Raw genomic sequence first — 18486 nt, forward strand, 5'->3', positions numbered from 1 at the left:
GGACTCTTCCCCAGCCCCCAGCCACTCCCTGTTTCCTGCTATTGTCGGTCCCCAGCCTCTGGTCCCAGCAGCCTTTGAGGCCCTGACAGGCTCCTGGGGCAACAGGCCTGCGAGGCCTCTGTGTGCACCAAAGCATTTCCTATGCCTTCTGCTGCTTCCTCTCTCGCCTCCTTCCTCCAGGCCTCCATTATTTTTAGTTCTAAAGAAGATGGAATCCAGGAGGGAGGAGGCAGGCGGAGCCAAGCTAGTGACCTTCCAGAGCAGAGATGGAGTATTTGCGGCCCGAAGGGGAAAATTAGAGGCATTTCCATTTCGGGCCAACGATACCTCCATTCTTGGGTGACTAAAAAAAAAAAGTGATTTTGCAAGATCGCGGGCCCCTTTGAGGCCAGCTCCTCTGAAGTTAGGAAGAAGGAAGGAGGGTGGATCTGGAATTGTCACTAGTGGGAGTATTTTCTTTGCTGGGTTGACCAGTCTGAGTAAAAAGGTGGGTCCTCCATGTCATGCGTGCATGTGAAGAGACCCCTGGGGCCTGAGGCCAGCCAGGCTGCCACCTGTCCTGGGGCCTCGGGGGTATGGCGAGAACCCCGGGCAGACTGAACAGGAAGTTCCCACAAGCATGCCCCTCCTGCTCCCTGGAGATGTCTTCGGAAAGCTCCAGGCTTGAGCAGGTGCGTGAGGAAGCGTGTGGCGCTGGGCCTCTCAAGTTTTCTTACTGGTCGCACGGCTGGTATTGTACACCCTCTGCTCACCCAGCGTAGGCAGCGCCAGCCGCATTGGGACAGATCCCCAGTTCTTCTCCTCTGCGGGGAACACAGCAAGCACCGTGCAGAAGAGTCACAAAGCACACCGACCCCGTTCTGCTGTGGGGAGGGTTCCGGGAACGGCAGGTGGCTGCAGTGGTCTGAGTGTCATGGGGACACACATTCCCGCGGGATCCACTGCGGGGACAGGTAGGAGGTAGATCGATGAGAGGGTGGAGGGAGAACATTGCAGGCAGAGCACCTGCCAGGGCAGAGGCCTGGGCGTGGGGACGGGTGTGGGACAGGTATGGGACAGGTATGGGACAGGCCGATGTTGGCCTTGCTGATGGATCAGAGAGGATGCCTGAGGGAGTGAGTGTGGGGAGCGAGGGCAGAAAGGTGTCTGGCGTAGCCCTGTGTTCCTGGGGGGGCCTCGCCGCATCCCGTGGTTCTGGCTGATGGTGGGGGAGGGGCACGGCCATGATGTTAGACGGACCATGTGTGCAGCCTGGGCACTGCTCTTGGCCTGGAAACTGGGCCTCTGGCTGCAACCACAAGAAGGCCACTAATCAGGAGAGGACAGCCGGGCAGGCGCTCAGGCTTTTCCTGGTTTTGGCCAGAACGAGCTGCCAGGAGTCGACTGACCAAGGTGCCTCCCCCCGGAGACAGTCAGCCCAGCCTGCCATTTTAAGACGGAAGCTGTAGGTCCTGACCAGGTCCTACGCTCTCGGCCTGCAGCATCACAGCCCTCTCGATCCACCCGGAGGTGGAGCGGGGGGCTCACGGCACTCACCTGAGAACGCAGAGCTAGTCCCTGCCTCTGACCACCCGTGCTCTGCCCTAGACCCGCCGCTGGTCCTGCGGGAGCCGCCTCGCCACGCCTCAGCTGGCGTGTTCCCGAAAGGACAGGTGAGGGGAAGCTGGTGCCCACCCAGCCCCTCGACGAAAGACGTTCTGAACCACCCGTCCCGTGAGGGGGCGGAAAGGTGTAGGAATGAAACATCACTAGGGCCTTTCTCAAAAACTGTCTTTGCATTTGGTTTTTAGGAGACTTTTCTTGTTTGTTGAAGGGGTCAGATGGTTCGCCTTCAAATCCAGCCTCTTATATTTAGCCAGAGCTACCTGCCCTGCCAAGTCCTTGGGCTTAATTTTTCCGATCCTTGGTGTCTTAGTTTTTCTGAAAGGCCTCTCCTCCTCCCCCGCAAGCCCACAGCTCACTTTTGGCAAGGGCCGGTTTCGCTTTTGGCCCCAGCCAGGTTTCTAACCAGGGTTCCAGGAGGCAGCTATTGAGCCAGGGGCCCCTACCTGCCTGGGCCTGCACCCAGCTGCCGTCACAGGAGGGCTTTGCCAGGGCGAACACAATGAACAAAGCTGGCCGGCCCCGGCCTGGGAGAAGCACAGGCTTTTTCCCCAGCGAAGGAAAGAACGATCACCAGAGAAACCCTAACTGCTGTTTGAGAAAAACCAAAAGAAGAAGGAGGGAGAAAAAAAGCATTTTTTTCTAAACATGGAAAACTCAGCGACTTTCGCTCAGACTTTTGCAAACGCAGAACAAAGGCCGCCGACACGGGACTGAACCGTCCCTGGCAGGGGCGTCTTCCGTCCACTTTGGGCGCGGTGTTGAGTGTGCCTTCCCCGGGCGCCCCCGCTGCGTGTGTGTCAGCAAGACTGTTCTGGAAGGAGACTCGAAAGGAGGGCAGGGCAGGTCTTTACTGAGGCCTCCTCCGTCGGAAAGGTCACTCTTTTTTGACAAAGCACTTGCTGTTTATCTGGGGCTATTTTTCAAGTAGGGGAAAGGCAGAGAGCCCCCAGACAGGGAGAGAGGAAAACAAAATCCTCGGAATCGAATGATGCCAACCAGGAAGCTGTGTGACCTTGGGCAGGTTACTTAACCTCTCTGAGCATGCGTCCGTGATTTACGGAACATAACAGTAGCAGTTCTGTAAATGAGGATCACGTGAGATTTTAGCATAATCGAGTGCTTGGTGATATGTTAGGCGTTTAAAATGTGATTTCTTTGCCTCTTTTCCCCACAAGCCAGGTTATCGCCTCTCACCAACACACACGCGCCCATGCACACACACGTGCACACACGTGCGGCAACACATACGCCCACGCACACACACGTGCACACATGCGCGGCAACACACACGCGCCCATGCACGCACACGTGCACACACACGCGGCAACACACACACCCATGCACACACACGTGCACACACGCGCAGCAACACATACGCCCATGCACACACACGTGCACACACGCGCGGCAACACACACGCGCCCATGCACACACACGTGCACACACGCGCGGCGAGGCAAAGAATTCTGGCAATGTTGTTTGGAGAGTCAAAGGTCCAGAGATAATTTCCCTTTTTTGACATTTTAGAGATTTCCCCTCACCTCTTTGACTCTTGAAAAAAATGGAGACTCTTTATAATGATCTAAAAGTGAAAGTTAGCCAAGTGATCAGATTATTTAAATAAACAGAGAAGTGCTGGAGGGGAAAGTTGCAAATTGGGGGAGTCAGTCAGGTGGGAGAGAGGTTAGGAAGAGTATGTACACCCCCTTTATAAAATGAAACCTGTTCAGCAATCTCATTTACCCCAAAACACTGTTTTTCGGTGGCGCCCAGCGGAGTCCCACACACGTGCAGTGGGCTGGTTTGGGAAACTTCTGCCTTGGGCAGATTCACTGACCTTCTGCCCCAGAGAATGGTGTCGAGGCGTCGGCTGCCTCTGACTGCACCTGAGTCATAGCAGCCACCCCGGGGGTTCCCAGGGGCCCTGAGCATCCAGAGAGAAGCTCTGTTAATCACACAGTTAGCTCATCTTCTCGCCACCGGCAATGATCTGACCCTCTGGAAGCGCCCAGCTGGATTCTCGCCCATCTGTGGTGGCTTGGAGGAGAAAACTATTTCCACTTAGAAAAACAGACACAGAAGTCAAAGCAACGTGAACATCGATGGTCGGCCTATCCCATGATGGTCTCCAGGGCGCCTGTCCAGGTGCCTTACTAACGTGTCTGTTCTCACTGTAACCCCACAGGGCGGGCGGGGCGGGTGCAGCGTCATGGTGCCCAATTCACAGATGGGAACAGCAGGGAGCAGGGCTGGCTTCCCCGTGTGCGGGCTGGGCAGTCCCCCCAGGCCCTCGTGGGGAGCCACGTTTGGTCCCCGCTCTGCCGTCTGCATCTTGACGTTCTGACTCAGCTTTGGAAGAGGAGCTCACATTCTCATTTCGCATGGGGCCCCGTGCCTCATGTAGCTGATCTTGACGGTAGCCGAAGCGTTTTGTGAGTGGGGGGCAGAGGCCCCTCGTCCTCCACCCTTGGCTCTGGCCCCTCGCTTCCCCTTCTTCCTCCAGCCCTTCCGGCCTGTTCTATAGAAGATGAAGGCTGGGCTTGAGGTTATTATCCCTTCTGTTTGTTTAAGGCAGCGTTTCCCTGAGGGGGACGCCTGACCGGGAGAACCAGCCAGAGGATGGCGTTTACCTAGAAGCCATTAGCATCACACAAAGGGAGGCTTGGAATCTGGTTTAGATAAACACACAGCATCAGGGACGCTGCCCAGTCTCCTCCCTGGAGCAGCCAGGGCCCTGGCAGCCTGGCGGGCTGGTGGGTGACTTCTCCCCTGGGCTCTCGGGGGCTCTGGGCAGCTCCAGGGCCAGAGGTGGGTGAAGAATCCCCGGCCGGGGAGGCTCCGCATCCTTCGCAGGGCTCCCCGGTCAGGTAGCCTGTGCGCTCTGAGGCCCCAGGTGTTGCGTGTGGGCGCTGGCCTCTAGGAAGTAGATTGACATCTGCCGTGAGACCGGAACTCTGGGCAAAGAGAAAGAGGAAAAGGTGAGACAGAACGTGTCATGCCCCGATCCTCTCAAAGGTGCCGCTCCTCCTGGCAGGTGATGCGGGGCATGGAGTCAGGTGCGGGGACGGGCTGGCCGTCCGTGGCTGGAGAAGGCTGGGCTGGTGTTGGCTGGTTTCTGAAACTCACTTTCCCTATGACCTCTGCCATCCCAAGCATGAAGAGGCCTGGGTTTTGTCCCAGATGTTTTCCTCCCACTGCAAACCTCTCTCCACATTCTCTGAATACTTTAGCGCCTGTCAAGTCAGGTTCAAGGGGAGGGAAGCTGCCTAGAGCAGCTTCAGAGCAGCAGCTGTCCCTGGGCCTTAAAGAGCCCCACCCCACTTTCAGCCTCCCATCTGGCCGTTTTCTGGTCCTTTCGTCCTAAACCGCTTCGAGTGAATCGGAGCCCTAACCTTTCCTTGTGCAGCCAGAGGGTTGCACAAGACCCCGCCTCTTACAGAGCGAAGTCAGGGCTGTAACACGTCAGCAGAACGCACAGCCCTGCACTCAGGTACGAAACAGAGCAAACCAAAGCTAGCGCTTATTCAACCCAGGCGTGCAGTCACCTTGGGATTTGGGTAGCTGGGTCTCCTCCAAGCCCATAACCCCCAGGTGTCACCTGAAAAACCTTACTCTGGTCTTCAGTGGACTTAATTAACCACCCAGCTCAGAATCGAGGTGAACGCTGCGTGTCTCCAGCGCCCCCTGTGGCCCCTTACCTGCACGGCAGGTGATCATCTTGGGAGTGCTTTCCTTTCCCTTGGAGCGTTTGCAAGAACCTCCAAAGTGCAGAATTCTGCAGCAGTCTAAGCGTTCAGCTGGTCTGATCCGAGCAGAAGTTTCGCTGGAGGTGGCACTCGCCCAGCCCCGAATGGGACGTGCCTGGGTTTTAGTGGCTGGACCGTCTCCCAAAGGCAAAGAAGACTCGGGGACGGGGCCCCTCGCTTGCTGGTAGGCACGGCCGTGGGGAATTGGGCAGAGGTTCCCAGTATGAGCCAACACCTCCTGGCCATGACAGAGAATGGAATGACTGTGGTGAAACTACTTTACCTGCTGAGTCTTGGGTTCTTCATCTTACAGAGAAAATATTTCTATCATCAGATGGTTGTGAAGATCAGGGATGAGGCCCTAAAGTGCCCAGTCTGGCGCCTGTCCCATAGAAAGAGCTCCGTGGGTGACAAGAGTCATGAATGCAAACCCAGGCCCAGGGCTGGCGGACGTGCTCCACATCTAGAGAAGGAGCCCTCCCAGCCTCCAGTGAGATGCCAGCCGAGACCTGTCAGGCCTATGGAGCTCTGGGGACATTCCAGGAAGGGTCAGCAGAGGGTGTCCAGATGCCCCCGATGATTGGAGGTGATGAAGGGACAGGGCCAGTGAAATGGGTAGGCAGCCAGTGCTGCCCTGGAGGAGGGGACCGGGTGCCCTCTGCCACACTGTGGTCCAGGCACCCGAGGGCTGCTTCCACAAATCTCGGCTTGAGAAGTGGGAGACCTGGGACCGTGGTCCGATTTCAGAGAACTGACAGGCTATTGAGAAGGCCCCGGGAGAGAAAGGTAGAGAGGGCCGAGCGGAGAGGGGCCCATTGCTCTGGCCAGGGTTCTTCCCGGTCGTGGGCTGCCCTCCCTTCTTGTCTCGTCACCTGCCGTAGCTGGAGGAAGAGGCCTGGCACCCAGTTCTGAGGACCGTGGCTTCTCCCAGTGAGGGGCTTGGAGGGAGCCTGTTAGCCTAGCTGGCCTCACCCACCACAGGAGGCAGCTTCTACCTCGTATAGGTCTGGTCCTGGATGGGGCTGGGTCCCCTGCCGCTGGAAGGGAACTGCCCATCGGCCCATCTCCCGCCCTACCATCCGTCTCCATTCCTGTGGGCTGGATGGCAGGTGGGGGTGGGAAGGGGGTCACCCCGCAACCTCCTTTCCCAGGCCTGGACTTGGACCTGGAAGCGCCTCTTCTGCTTAATGTTTGGCAGCCACACGAGGCACTGCCTGGGCGCTGCTATTTAAAACACGGGAAAAACCCCTGCGTGCTCTGCCAGCAGAGTGAAGTTCCCCCGGTGCGCCGCCCGCCCGAGCGGAATATTCCGCTGGCCTCCGCTGTGCAGGGCGGCCATGGGATGCAGGCTCTCGTGGCCTTGGGCACGCGGGGCCCCTTTTCATGTAGAAGAAATGCTTCCTCTCGGAGGAGGTGTGGGAAAGGGGAAGCTGAACAGAAAATGCCCCATTTATTCCGAGCTCGGTGATGTTGGGAGGGTCTTGGATCCCGTGAACTCTCAGAAGAACCGCCCCCCCACACCAGCAACCCTCTCCCATCTCTTCAATCTCTGAAGAGAGGTCCAGAATCTGTAGGTTTCACAGCTTCAGACGCCCCTGCTGAGCCCTAGTCTTGCTGTTCTCGTCCAGCATCTGTTCCCTCCTGCCTCCCCGGGTCACGGGACCCGTGGGTCTCAGGAGAGCTGTGTCCTGGTAGGGTGGGTCTGACTCAGCCCGAGGCTCCACGGTCTTTATCCCTGGGTAGCGATGGCAGCACCTCTGCTCGGCCCCGGACTAACTGCTCCCCATTCCCTGAACGCAAAGCTAAGACTCTTCCACAAGCACCCCGTAACCTCATGGCTCTACCTCTGGCAACGGGGGATCAGTGTGTCATTCTTCCTTTACAGGTAAGAGAATAGGGCCTCAAGGAGGGCCAGGAGTTTGTTCAAGGTCAGTCAGTGAGGAGGGGACGGAGCCAGAACTCACGCCAGGTGGGCCTGCCGCCCCCATGCCACACTCCCCTGCGTCCAGGCTTCTTGGCCCAGCGTCCAGGCCTCAGCTCCCCCTGCTTCCAGCACCCATTCTCAGAAGATGTTGTCCCAAATCCCTGTCCCAAGCCTCGGTCCCCACAGGCGCTCCTGCCTGCAACGCCTTCTTTCCCGTCCCAGAGTCTTCTCCCAAACTGCCTCCGTTGCGTGCAGTCATCAGTCTTTGCGTGGACCCTCCCTGACCCTGAGACACATCTTCCCTGGGTCCTCTGTGGCCACCACATCTACAAAACGAAATGTGAACTGACACGTGGCACCAGGTGTAGTAGCGGCCCTCTCTCGTCTTCCCCTGAGGGCCATGGCAGTCGGGATGTGGACGGTCATTTTCCAGGGTCTTAAAGTGTCCATCAGTCCAAGGAGCCTGGTGGACCAGCTGTTCATCCCTCACTAGACAGACGAGGAAACTGAGGCTCGGAGAAGGGCAGTGTGGGTTTAGCTGCTCCCGGATGGGGGAGGTGGGGTAAGAGCACCCTGCCCATCCCACTCATGCCCCGGACGTGTCCGAGCTCGGTTGCAGGGACGTGACCAGCAGGTGGTGCCCGGCTGTGCGCTTTTCCTCTGGCCCTACCTTAACGTCTCCCCCATGCCCCGTGAGCCACCACTTGGCTCATCTCCTTTAACTAGGTTTTTCCATTGTTGCCTCGGCATTGTCCACGCTGATTGTTTATGCAGCCTTCTGGGCTCTCAGATAAGAACTGCCTCCCTTCCTCCGCCTTCGGCGGTCTCCATCAGCGGGATCCAGGACAAACGCCCTTGTCTGTAAGGGCCCGTCCCCTTCGTCACGTGGCCGGGCAGAGCATGCCGCCCTTGCTTAAGATACACTAGGTCTTGGTGGTAGGTCAGGGCTTCTGGGATGGGGATAAAAATTGCCAGGATCAGGAGGGAAAAATTCTTCTCCTTAAACAGATTTAAACTTGAAAACTTGATGACAGAAGCAGCTGAGTCTCAGCAGAGAGAAGAGATAAAACAACAGATTTGACCTTGATTTAACCTCAGGCTCCAGCAGCCTCCACAATCGGAGTCCGTCCCGTCTCCCCAGGGGGGCTGCTGGCCACTGTGGGACAGGCAGTGAGGAGACACACCTTTGGGGGCCCCCTGTCAAGGCAGGACCCGCCTCACCCGCTTCTGCGGAATTCCAGCTTCTCCTTCCCAGCTCGTGGTTTTCACGCTGTGGTTTGGCTGCTCAGGGATCCGCTTTCTCGGGAACCGGAAACTTCTCAGTTTGGGTTCCTGTCACCCCTTCAGGGGCTCGGGGTTCTAGGATGCTCGATCTTCACCTCCGTCGCCTGTTCTTATTAAAGTGAACGTAGGGATATTTGTTTCTAGGCAGGGTTTATTGCTGGGGGGAAAAGGGATTTTTTTTTAAAAAGTCATTAAACAGGTGAGGGTTTAGATGCCAGCTTCGTCGCTTACTTCTCTGAGGCTCGGGGTCTACGGATGACAGTAACCACCTTGCATGCATGCTCGCCGCGAAAGCAAGAAGGTGCTCAATGAATGTTAGTTCTCCTTTCTGCCCAAGGAGCCTGTCCTGCCCACGTGCGCGCGCACACACACACCTGCACACACACACACACGTGCGTGCACACACATGTGCACACATGCACACACACATGTGCACACACGCGCGTGTGCACACACACAGTTTTTGCTTCCGACACATCCTGAGGAGAAGTACAGTGAAAAGGAGAGACCTGTGGCCCTGCTCATCCTGTGCACCCGTGGGGTGAGGGATGGGGGTGCTGTCCCTGGGGAACTCCCTTTAAAACCTCTCCTCAAACCGCTCACTGGCTAGAGGTGCTTCTGCTGCCACCGCGTCCACCAATGAAACATGAAATGACACGTTGCAGCTGGGTGTCGGGCCCTCTCTAGTCTTCCTCCGAGGGGCCATGCTTGGGATGTGAGGTTATTTTCAAGAGTCTGAGTGTCCATCAGTCCACGGAGCCTGGCGGGCCCGCCGTCCAGCCCTCAGGCCCTGAGAGGGGCTTGAAGAAGGGCGCTGTGTGTTCACTTGTTCCCGGCGAGGGTGGCATGGGATGGCGTCAGCCTGACTTGAGGGCTCCCTGCCACAACCCCACCTCGCCTCCCACCCCCAGAACTTGTAAGACCCTTGTCCCCAAAGGTCCCCTTTCTTCTGGTCATTTTGCACAGGCCGTGTGTAAAAACAGGCTTTGCAGATCCGCTTCTGTCTCCGTGCTGCATAGGTGACAGAGACGAGGTCTCTGGAGCCACCGAGGGCACCTGCGCGGTGGCCGTGGCCCTGCATCCTGTGGCCACTGGCGTGGGTCGCCTTGCTTCGAGTTCATCTGACCGGAAAGCAATTGCTGTCTTTCTGACGTGGAGCTTCTCGTTCGCTTGTTTCTAGAGCAAATCATGGAGGAAAATCAAAAACATGGTGCACTGGTCTCCCTTTGTCATGTCCTTCAAGAAGAAGTACCCCTGGATCCAGCTGGCGGGACACGCAGGTAGCACAGTTCTCCCGGACTTCCTGTTGGGGACATCTAGCTCTCTGGAGAGTCACCTAGCACCTGTGGGAGGGAGGGCCGGTCTCTGGATGCTCCTGGGGACGACTGCGGTGGGACAGTTCTCTCTGAGAACTGGCGATGGCAGTTGCAGCCGTACTTGCCAGACGTGGCCTTAATGCTGCCTTGAAAGCACACATGACTGTCCTCTGCAGAGTCGGTGCCACCGCACCCCCGACCATGCACACACCCGGCCTCTGCCTCCGTCTCTGTCTCTCTCAGTCTCTTTCTCTGTCTCCCAGTTTAACTCAGTAAAACAGATGAAACCGTCAGCCGTATGGCTTGCCTGCCCTTTGTCGTCTTGGACAAAGAGACAGCACTGGCCCCTTCGCTGAGCACTACTGTATGCCCACCTGGCCATGGTCCTAGGGGTCACAGCATGAATGGAAACATGGTGTCCGTCCCGAAGCAGCTCGTGGGGAGCAGACAGGGTGGAGAGCTGGGTGCAGGCGGCCGGGCGCCAGGCCACCCATGGGGTTTCCAGTTAGCCCATCGACAACAGGGAGGAGGGACAGCTGGAGCCAAAGCCCCAGAGCTGTCTTGTCTACGCGTGGGGGCCGCTGGTGCACCTCATCTTCTGGGGGCGTTCCAGGGGCCACCTGGGGACCTACCCACCTGACTTCAGGCCAGCACAGGGGCCGATGTTTCATTTACACCTCCGGCCACAATGTCCAGCCCAGGTCACATGGATGGACACCCTTCCCAAATCCTTACCCAAGGACGGGGCTCAGGAACACTGCCCAGGCGGACGAGCCCTGGACTCCTGCTTTTCGGCCATCCTGGCACTGAGTCCAGTCCTGTTAGGGCTTCTGCTCTGCCGAGGCCGGAGACACCGTCACCCACAAGCGGGTCGATGATGGGGGTTGGGGATGGTCGTCGTTCTGCAAAGAGGAGTGACCAGGTCTTGGCACAGAGGGTCCAGCCCTGCTGACCCTCTAGCAGTGAGCACTGGCGACCCTCCATTTTCAGACTCCTTTACCCTGTGCTTAGCGAGCCCCAGAGCATCCCCACAGGGCCCAGGCCCCGCCACCACTGTCGGGGGCTGTCGGGGTGGGGAGGGCCACACCTGAGGACCAAGGGCCTCCTCCCACCTCGCTCTGCAGGGAGTTTCAAGGCGGCCGCCAACGGCCGGATCCTGAAGAAGCACTGTGAGTCAGAGCAGCGCTGCCTGGACCGGCTGATGGCCGACGTGCTGAAGCCCTTCGTGCCTGCCTACCACGGGGACGTGGTCAAGGACGGGGAGCGCTACAACCAGATGGATGACTTGCTGGCCGACTTCGACTCGCCCTGTGTGATGGACTGCAAGATGGGTGTCAGGTGAGCCGGGCTCCCGGGGACACGCGCCTCCTCCCACGCCTGGCCCCACGGCGGATGCTGGCCCAGCCTCCGAGGCTTCCAGGAGGCCTGGCCTCCCTGTTCGTGTGTGCAGGGCGGGCCTGGGGGTCTGGTCGCACCCCTGGGACCCCAGCCCTACTCCAGTTGTCTCACGTCACGTGCAGAGGGGACGGGAACCTGGCAGTGCCCCTGAAGGGCCCCTCTTTTCTCCAGTGAGCTGAGGTCGGGAGGAGCCAGGGGCCCTGGCTTGGGGCTGAGCCTCCCCAAGGAGCTGCCCATCTGGCCGGGTGGGTTGCTGGGGGCAGCAAGGTGGTGGCTTCCTGTGACCTGAGCCCGGGCGAGACCAGAGTAGAGGCTCTTCTGGTCCCCTCCGCTCCCCCGTGCCAGAGGGAAGAGAGAGCTGCTTGGTGGGCTGTGTTAGTTCGCCAGAGAGGACCTGTGCTGTCCTCAGAGCACAATGGAGGACGGGGCCCAGGAGCCCGGGGCGCCCTGGCCACACTCCGTGTGGCTCCCCCTTCTCCACTGGGGCTGTCGACCATGGGGTACCCAGTGTGCTGTGCTTGCCTCAGAGCCACCTGGATGCAGGTGCCTGGACTGGGTGGGACGGCCAGACGCGGGGCTCCTCGAACCTGTCTGCATCTCCCGGGGGAGGCCGGGCTCAGAAGCAGAGCTCAGAGCTGGAGCCCGTTCACTTCGGATGGGTTGGCAGTTTTATTTCTTATGAGATTGAGAAAGAGGAGTGTGTTTGTGTGCATGTGTGTTCATGCACATGTGTTCATGTGTTAATGTGTGTTCATATGTGTTCGTGTGTGCGTGTTCATGTGTGTGTGCACGTGTGTTCATGCGCGTGCAGTGTGTGTTCATGCACGTGTGTTCATGTGTTAATGTGTGTGTTCGTATGTGTTCGTATGTGTGTGCGTATTCATGTGTGTGTGCACGTGTGTTCATGCGCGTGCATGTCCATGCGTGTGCATGTCCATGCGTGTACATGTTCATGTGTGTGTGCGTGCTCATGCATGTGCATGTTCGCGCGTGTGTGTACTTGTGTGTGCACGTCCGTGTGCATGCATGCTCATGCGTGTGCGTGCGTGTTCATGGTGTGTGTTCATCTGCGTGCTCATGCATGTGTGTTCACACGCGACCGTGTGCGCGTGTGTATCCCTACATGTGTGTGTGTGTTCGTGCGTGTGCGTGTTCGTGCGTGTGCGTGTCCATGCGTGTGTGTTCATGCATGTGCGTGTGCGTGTGCGTGCGCATGTCCGGGAGAGAGACGGGCCAAGCCCAGCGGTTTTTCTCCCCTCCTCAGTCCTGCGAGTTGTGTCCTAAAGTCAGGCCCTGCGTGCTGACATTCTGTGGTCCTTGGTGTTGCCCCCAGGCCAGGGCCGGGGGACAGGGTAGTGCAGGTCCTGGCCTCCCTCGCTCCCTCTCTCACCAGCTCCGGGCCACAGGGAGGAGACAGAACATTCCTCCAGAGCCCCGCGTGGCCACTGCTCTCCCCCAGTCTTATTTCTGTTCCCTGAGGCCCCCCTGATGCTACCACCTCTTGGTGCCCAGGACGCTCCTCCCAAGGGGAGATAAGTATTCTGTATGGTATTCACTCAGACTGTGGCCAAAAAACTACACCCTGTGACTGTAGTTGTCTGTCCCTGGGCGACTGCCGGGGACAGGACCCCCTCTGCCCAGGGCAGCCCTTGTGCCTCCTCCCCCGTTCTCCTGCCTCCTGGGTTGGCAGTTTTATTTCTTATGAGATTGAGAAAGAGGAGTGTGTTTGTGTGCATGTGTGTTCATGCACATGTGTTCATGTGTTAATGTGTGTTCATATGTGTTCGTGTGTGCGTGTCATGTGTGTGTGCACGTGTGTTCATGCGCGTGCATGTCCATGCGTATGTGTGTTCATGTGTACATGTTCGTGTGTGCGTGTGCACGCGTGCTCATGCATGTGCATGTTCATGTGTGTGCGGGTGTGCTTGTGCGTGCATGTTCATGCGCGTGTACGTTCATGTGTGTGCGTGTGTGTTCACGCATGTGCGTGTTCATGGTGTGTTCGTGTGCATGCTCATGCGTGTGTTCAAGCGCGAGCGTGTGTGCGCATGCGTATCCATGCATGTGCGTGCATGTTCATGCGTGTGCATGTTCATGTGTGTGCCTGTTCATGTGTGTGCGTGTGTCCAGGAGAGAGAGGGGCCAAGCCCAGCGGTTTTTCTCCCCTCCTCAGTCCTGGGAGTTGTGTCCTAAAGTCAGGCCCTGCGTGCTGACATTCTGTGGTCCTTGGTGTTGCCCCCAGGCCAGGGACGGGGGACAGAGTAGTGCAGGTCCTGGCCTCCTTCGCTCCCTCTCTCACCAGCTCCGGGCCACAGGGAGGAGACAGAACATTCCTCCAGAGCCCCGCGTGGCCACTGCTCTCCCCCAGTCTTATTTCTGTTCCCTGAGGCCCCCCTGATGCTACCACCTCTTGGTGCCCAGGACGCTCCTCCCAAGGGGAGATAAGTATTCTGTATGGTATTCACTCAGACTGTGGCCAAAAAACTACACCCTGTGACTGTAGTTGTCTGTCCCTGGGCGACTGCCGGGGACAGGACCCCCTCTGCCCAGGGCGGCCCCTGTGCCTCCTCCCCCGTTCTCCTGCCTCCTGCTTCTGTCCCACTGCATCGGGGGGCTCTCAGGAGGGACCCACAGGGACCAGTGAAGCTGGGACATGTTTAACCCAGTCCCGGCAGGGTCTGGAGGCAGAGGGAGTCGGGGGAGAGGAGGAGCCCCCATGGAGGGGAGGACGTGGGTCTCCCCATAAACAGTCCCTCCCCCACCAGCCCTACCTTCCTGGCCTTGCAGATCCCAAGGACAAGCCCTGCTGTGCTCTGAGCACTCTGCCGGGTGCTCCTCGCGGCCACCCTGGGGCCGGGCAGGGGGCTTCGACACCAGGGGCCTGGGGACCTCTCAGGGCCATGCGGCCCCACAGTCCTCGCACGCCCGCAGATCGAGCCTGGGTCCCGCGGGGCTCAGCCTCTCCGGAGACGGACAGTCCACGGCCATCCCAAGAGCATGGCCTGTCCCTGCCAAGGGAGGAGGCCAGAGCCTGGGGCCACCACAGACACTGAGTCCCAGACATGGGCGGTTGGCACTGTCACAGAGCAGTGGTGGAAGGTTTGATAGGCAAACCCAGCCTCAGGCACAGTGGGGCCTAAGGCGCCTGTAGCATCCTAAACAAGGGGCATCTCGCCCCAATTCCACATTGACAGACACTCATATTCCTCTGGGGAGTTTCCTTAGCTTTGACCCTGTAAATCTGTGTTTTCTTAGCTTTGACCCTGTAAATCTGTGACCCGCCACTAAAAAGTCAGAGGTATCTTCCTGACACCAGACCAGGGTCTGCTGGGTGGAGACCATCACTGACTGTCTCCAGCCCTCCTCGAAGCTGTGGGTGGCTTTGGTGTATCACCTGTTGTCTCTCCACCCCCTGCCCCCCACCATGCGAGATGGAGCTCTGACTTTACCTCTGGGGGGATCGGGCGGGCAGCAGGGCAGCGTGGGGAGGCTCTGTGGCTCGTCTCCCGGCGGACCCCCAGCCCGACTATCCAGCTGATGACTCTGCGGGCACCTCCGCCCAGCCCTGTTCCCCTCCTGGAAGATGAGCAGCTCTGCCCAGACGGAGCTGCCAGGGCCCTCTGTGCAGAAAGCCCATGGGAAAAGGGATTTGACATCAAGGCTGGCTTCCTGCTTATGGAGCTTCTGACAGCTCTTTGCAGAAGTGAAGCCGCCCACCGCCCCGCAGGCCCCTGAAGTGCGTCGGAGCGTTTGGGACGGCTAGCCCCTCGCCCAGCCACTCAGCGTCTCCCCACACGGGCCCACACACACACATGGGGCTCCGTGCACACGTACCCCGCCTCGCAGCCTCCACCTCGAAGCTCATCACCGCACCGCTAGTGTGTGAGCACGCACGTGTGGCTGTGGGCACAGGCATGTGTGCAAGTGCACAGCCAAGGGCTAGTGGTCCTCTACCACCTTCGTCGCCTCTGGGAAGGCCCTGATTGACCAGGCCCAAGGTCATACCCGAGCATTCGGTTTTTTGTTTATATCGGTTGTTAGAGTGGTTTCTGGAAACGTATCTTTCAAAGACGTCAGGAATTTGTCATTCGGTCTGTTCTGGGCCCCACATGAGCAGCTTAGGAGTGTTGGGGGGATGGCAGAGCAAGGCCCCCAGGACAAGCAGGGAGGAGTGGACACCTGGCTATGCAGTTGGCCGCATTTTCGCCAGCTTTTCGGGCTGGGGGCTCAGATGTGAGGAGGCGTGGGCTGGGCCAAGGCCTGGTGCCCACAGGGTAGGATGGACTGGGGACGAATCTGTGACAGAACAGGGGCCAAAGAGCCCCAAGAAGCCCTCTTGTCATGGGCTTCTCCTTCCAGCACTGTGGCTCCTCAGAGGCCACCTTCTGGCAAGATTTCCCTCCTTGGAGAGAGCCAGGAACATTCAAGGGTCTGCTCAGCCCCTCAGGCTGCCCGAGCCCCGGGGTGGTGGGTGGGGTGGGGAGACAGAATGAGCTCCGACTCACACAGGTGCTGGCTTCGGAAGCCCTCAGGTCCCAGGCAGCCAAGTGGGGACAGCTGGGGCCCTGAGTGGACCCTGCCCACAGCCCCCTCTGCCAGCCTCACTCCAGCAGGAGCAGCCCGCCTCGCTATCCTGCCTCCTCCTTCCGGCCCCCGTGAGGCTCGCCCGGGAGGAGGGGCTCCCGGGGCTGTGTCAGGCCTTCCTGGTGGTCTTGGCATGAAGTTGCCCCCACCCGGAAAGGCCGCCCCTGTTCTCAGCCAGGGGCCAGCCCCTGCCCCAGCTGAGGGTGCGCCTGACCTGGGTGAGCCTGCCTTGACGGAGCTGCCTGGCACCTCCCATGGGCACGGTATAGCCAGCAGCCCTCACGGGACCTCCCCTCCCACACAGGACCTACTTGGAAGAAGAGCTCACCAAGGCCCGGAAGAAGCCCAGCCTCCGGAAGGACATGTACCAGAAGATGATCGAGGTGGACCCCGAGGCCCCCACTGAGGAGGAGAAAGCCCAGCGGGCCGTGACCAAGCCGCGGTACATGCAGTGGAGGGAGACCATCAGCTCCACAGCCACCCTTGGGTTCAGGATTGAGGGCATCAAGGTGAGGCTGCCTGGCCGCCCAGCTCCCAGGGGGAGAAGGGATGCGGGGCTTGGGCTCTGCCAGCATCCACAACGGTCCCAGCTGCTCTCAGGACCTTCGAAGGCTGTAAGCTCCTCCCCTCTCAGGCCCAGGTGTGAGCAGCCAGGTCAAGGGACAGGCGTTTGGAGAAACTGGCCTACTCTTCTGTCTGGGGACGGAGGGGGCGGCCATGCAGGGGGTTGGGACCTTGGAGCAGCTATGGCTTCTGGTTCTGCCAGCAGTCGGCCCGCTGCCAGGGACTCTTCCCTTAGCCCAGACTATGCTGGGCACTGGGAACCCACCCAGGAGCCAGCTTGCAGGATGCCAGGAGGGAGACCTAGCTCATTCTGTTCGTGGCCCAAAAACTGGGGACTGGCCATGAGAGGCAGGCCAGGGAGGGAGTATGCAGCTGCCTTTGCCGTCCTACCCATGACCCCCACTGTGCCCGAGCAAGCACAGCTCTCTGCATCAGCAAACACCTCTGGCGAGGCTGCACCGAGGCCACGCCCAAATTTAGGACCACCTCATTCTCTCTTCTTTCCTCTTCAGTCTTCCGAGAGGGGTCTGAGAATGCTCCCCCTATATCCACCCCCATCTTGCTGTGAGATTCGAAGACGTGCATTCACTCCAAGTAGCAAGGCAGGGAGGTGCCAGGCCGCTCAGGGTCTCAGGCAGCGTCCCTCCGGAGCTGATGGTGGTCCCCGCAGCATTCTTGGGGTTCCGTTGTCTCTCCATCCTTGGCTCACATTGCCCAGCCCTACAGTCAGGGCCGGGTGGCTGGGAGCCTTGACTCACGGGCAAGCTGAAGCCAGGGCAGGCTCCGCAGCCTCTCTGCAGATGACATTCAGGTGTGAGGTTTTGCGGTTGTCAGTGTCTTGCCGTTGATGGTGGCAAGCGGGGGAAAGTGTTCGCCTTCCCCCGGGACAGCTGCTCTAAAGCTTGGGGCTGAGAAAGCCATTCGCTCCTTCCCTGTCTCCTAAATCCAACTTTTCTCTTTTTTTCATATCCAGCCTTCAGACTGGATGCAGATTATATGCTCGTCGTGTTCCCCTTCATGCTCATTGTCCTTTATCTGTGGGAAACGATCCACTTTTCCCTTCCCCTCCCCCTCTCAAGCTGGATGCTCTGGTCTCTGTCCACTGTCCAGCTGCAGGAACAGCCAGCGGTCCCGTCTTCTTGGGCTGGGGGCCACCAGCTCTGAGAGAAGCCACTGTCCTCACCAGCAGTCCACCTGCCTCTCCCCTCTCTTGCTCCAGGAAACGCCCCTCAGGGTCCCTGCGGGAAAGGCTCAGCTGAGATACAGGCCACCCTGCAGCCACCCCGCGCCCAGACCCCGCCTATTCCTCTAGAGGTGGCCCAGGGCTTTCACTAATCTCCAGCCTGGTAGTGCGCAGGCCCAGGTGTGGGGGCTCCTGGGGGAGCCTTCCTTCCTTACCCATTGTCCCCAGAGCTCCCATCTCCCCCTGGAGGAGGGACGCGCCGCATGCTGCCCTGGAACAGACACTGCTAAGGGCACGGCGCGGGGCCGAGGGGACGGTGCGGGGCCGAGGGGACAGCGTAGGGCCGAGGGGACGGTGCGGGCCTAAGGAGCAGCGTGATCTCACGCGCTGCGTGGACCCGGGATCAGCGGTAGGCGGCATCACTTCCTGGCTTTTGGGGAACCTATGATGAAAGGTCTTAAATTACAATCTCCGATGACTGCCCGGGGGTCAGTTCTGGGCTTAGCGCCGCCCTTGCCGATGCTGGGCCCACGCGCCCTCCACTGACCCCATCCTGGCTTCTTCTTAGAAGGAAGACGGCTCCGTGAACCGGGACTTCAAGAAGACCAGAACGCGGGAGCAGGTCACCGAGGCCTTCAGAGAATTCACTAAAGGGAACCGCAGCATCCTGGTGAGTCGGCACCCCGCGAGGGACACCCCGCGAGGGACACCCCGCGAGGGACCGGGGCCCTGAGTCTCTCGGGCAGGATGAGAGTCTTGCCCAGACCCAGCCTGACAGCAGCGGCAGCCACGGTGGCCACACAGAAAGCCCCGGCCCCAGACTTCTGCTTGGAAGGCGATGTGTTCGTCGGCCCGGTCGCTGGGTGCGCGGGGAAGCTCAGA

General features: G+C 59.3%; 1 protein-coding gene across 1 annotated transcript in view; it reads left to right on the plus strand.

Annotated features, from left to right (window-relative positions):
* ITPKB (inositol-trisphosphate 3-kinase B) overlaps positions 1-18486 on the plus strand; it is a 92481-nt gene that overhangs the window by 67566 nt on the left and 6429 nt on the right. The window contains exons 2-5 of the mRNA XM_006914271.3: positions 9740-9839; positions 11000-11213; positions 16162-16366; positions 18173-18274. Of these exons, the coding sequence (XP_006914333.1) occupies positions 9740-9839; positions 11000-11213; positions 16162-16366; positions 18173-18274 (621 nt within the window). The remainder of the gene's footprint in view (positions 1-9739; positions 9840-10999; positions 11214-16161; positions 16367-18172; positions 18275-18486) is intronic.

The sequence above is a fragment of the Pteropus alecto genome, unplaced genomic scaffold (assembly GCF_000325575.1).
Source record: "Pteropus alecto unplaced genomic scaffold, ASM32557v1 scaffold115, whole genome shotgun sequence".
NCBI lineage: Eukaryota > Metazoa > Chordata > Mammalia > Chiroptera > Pteropodidae > Pteropus > Pteropus alecto.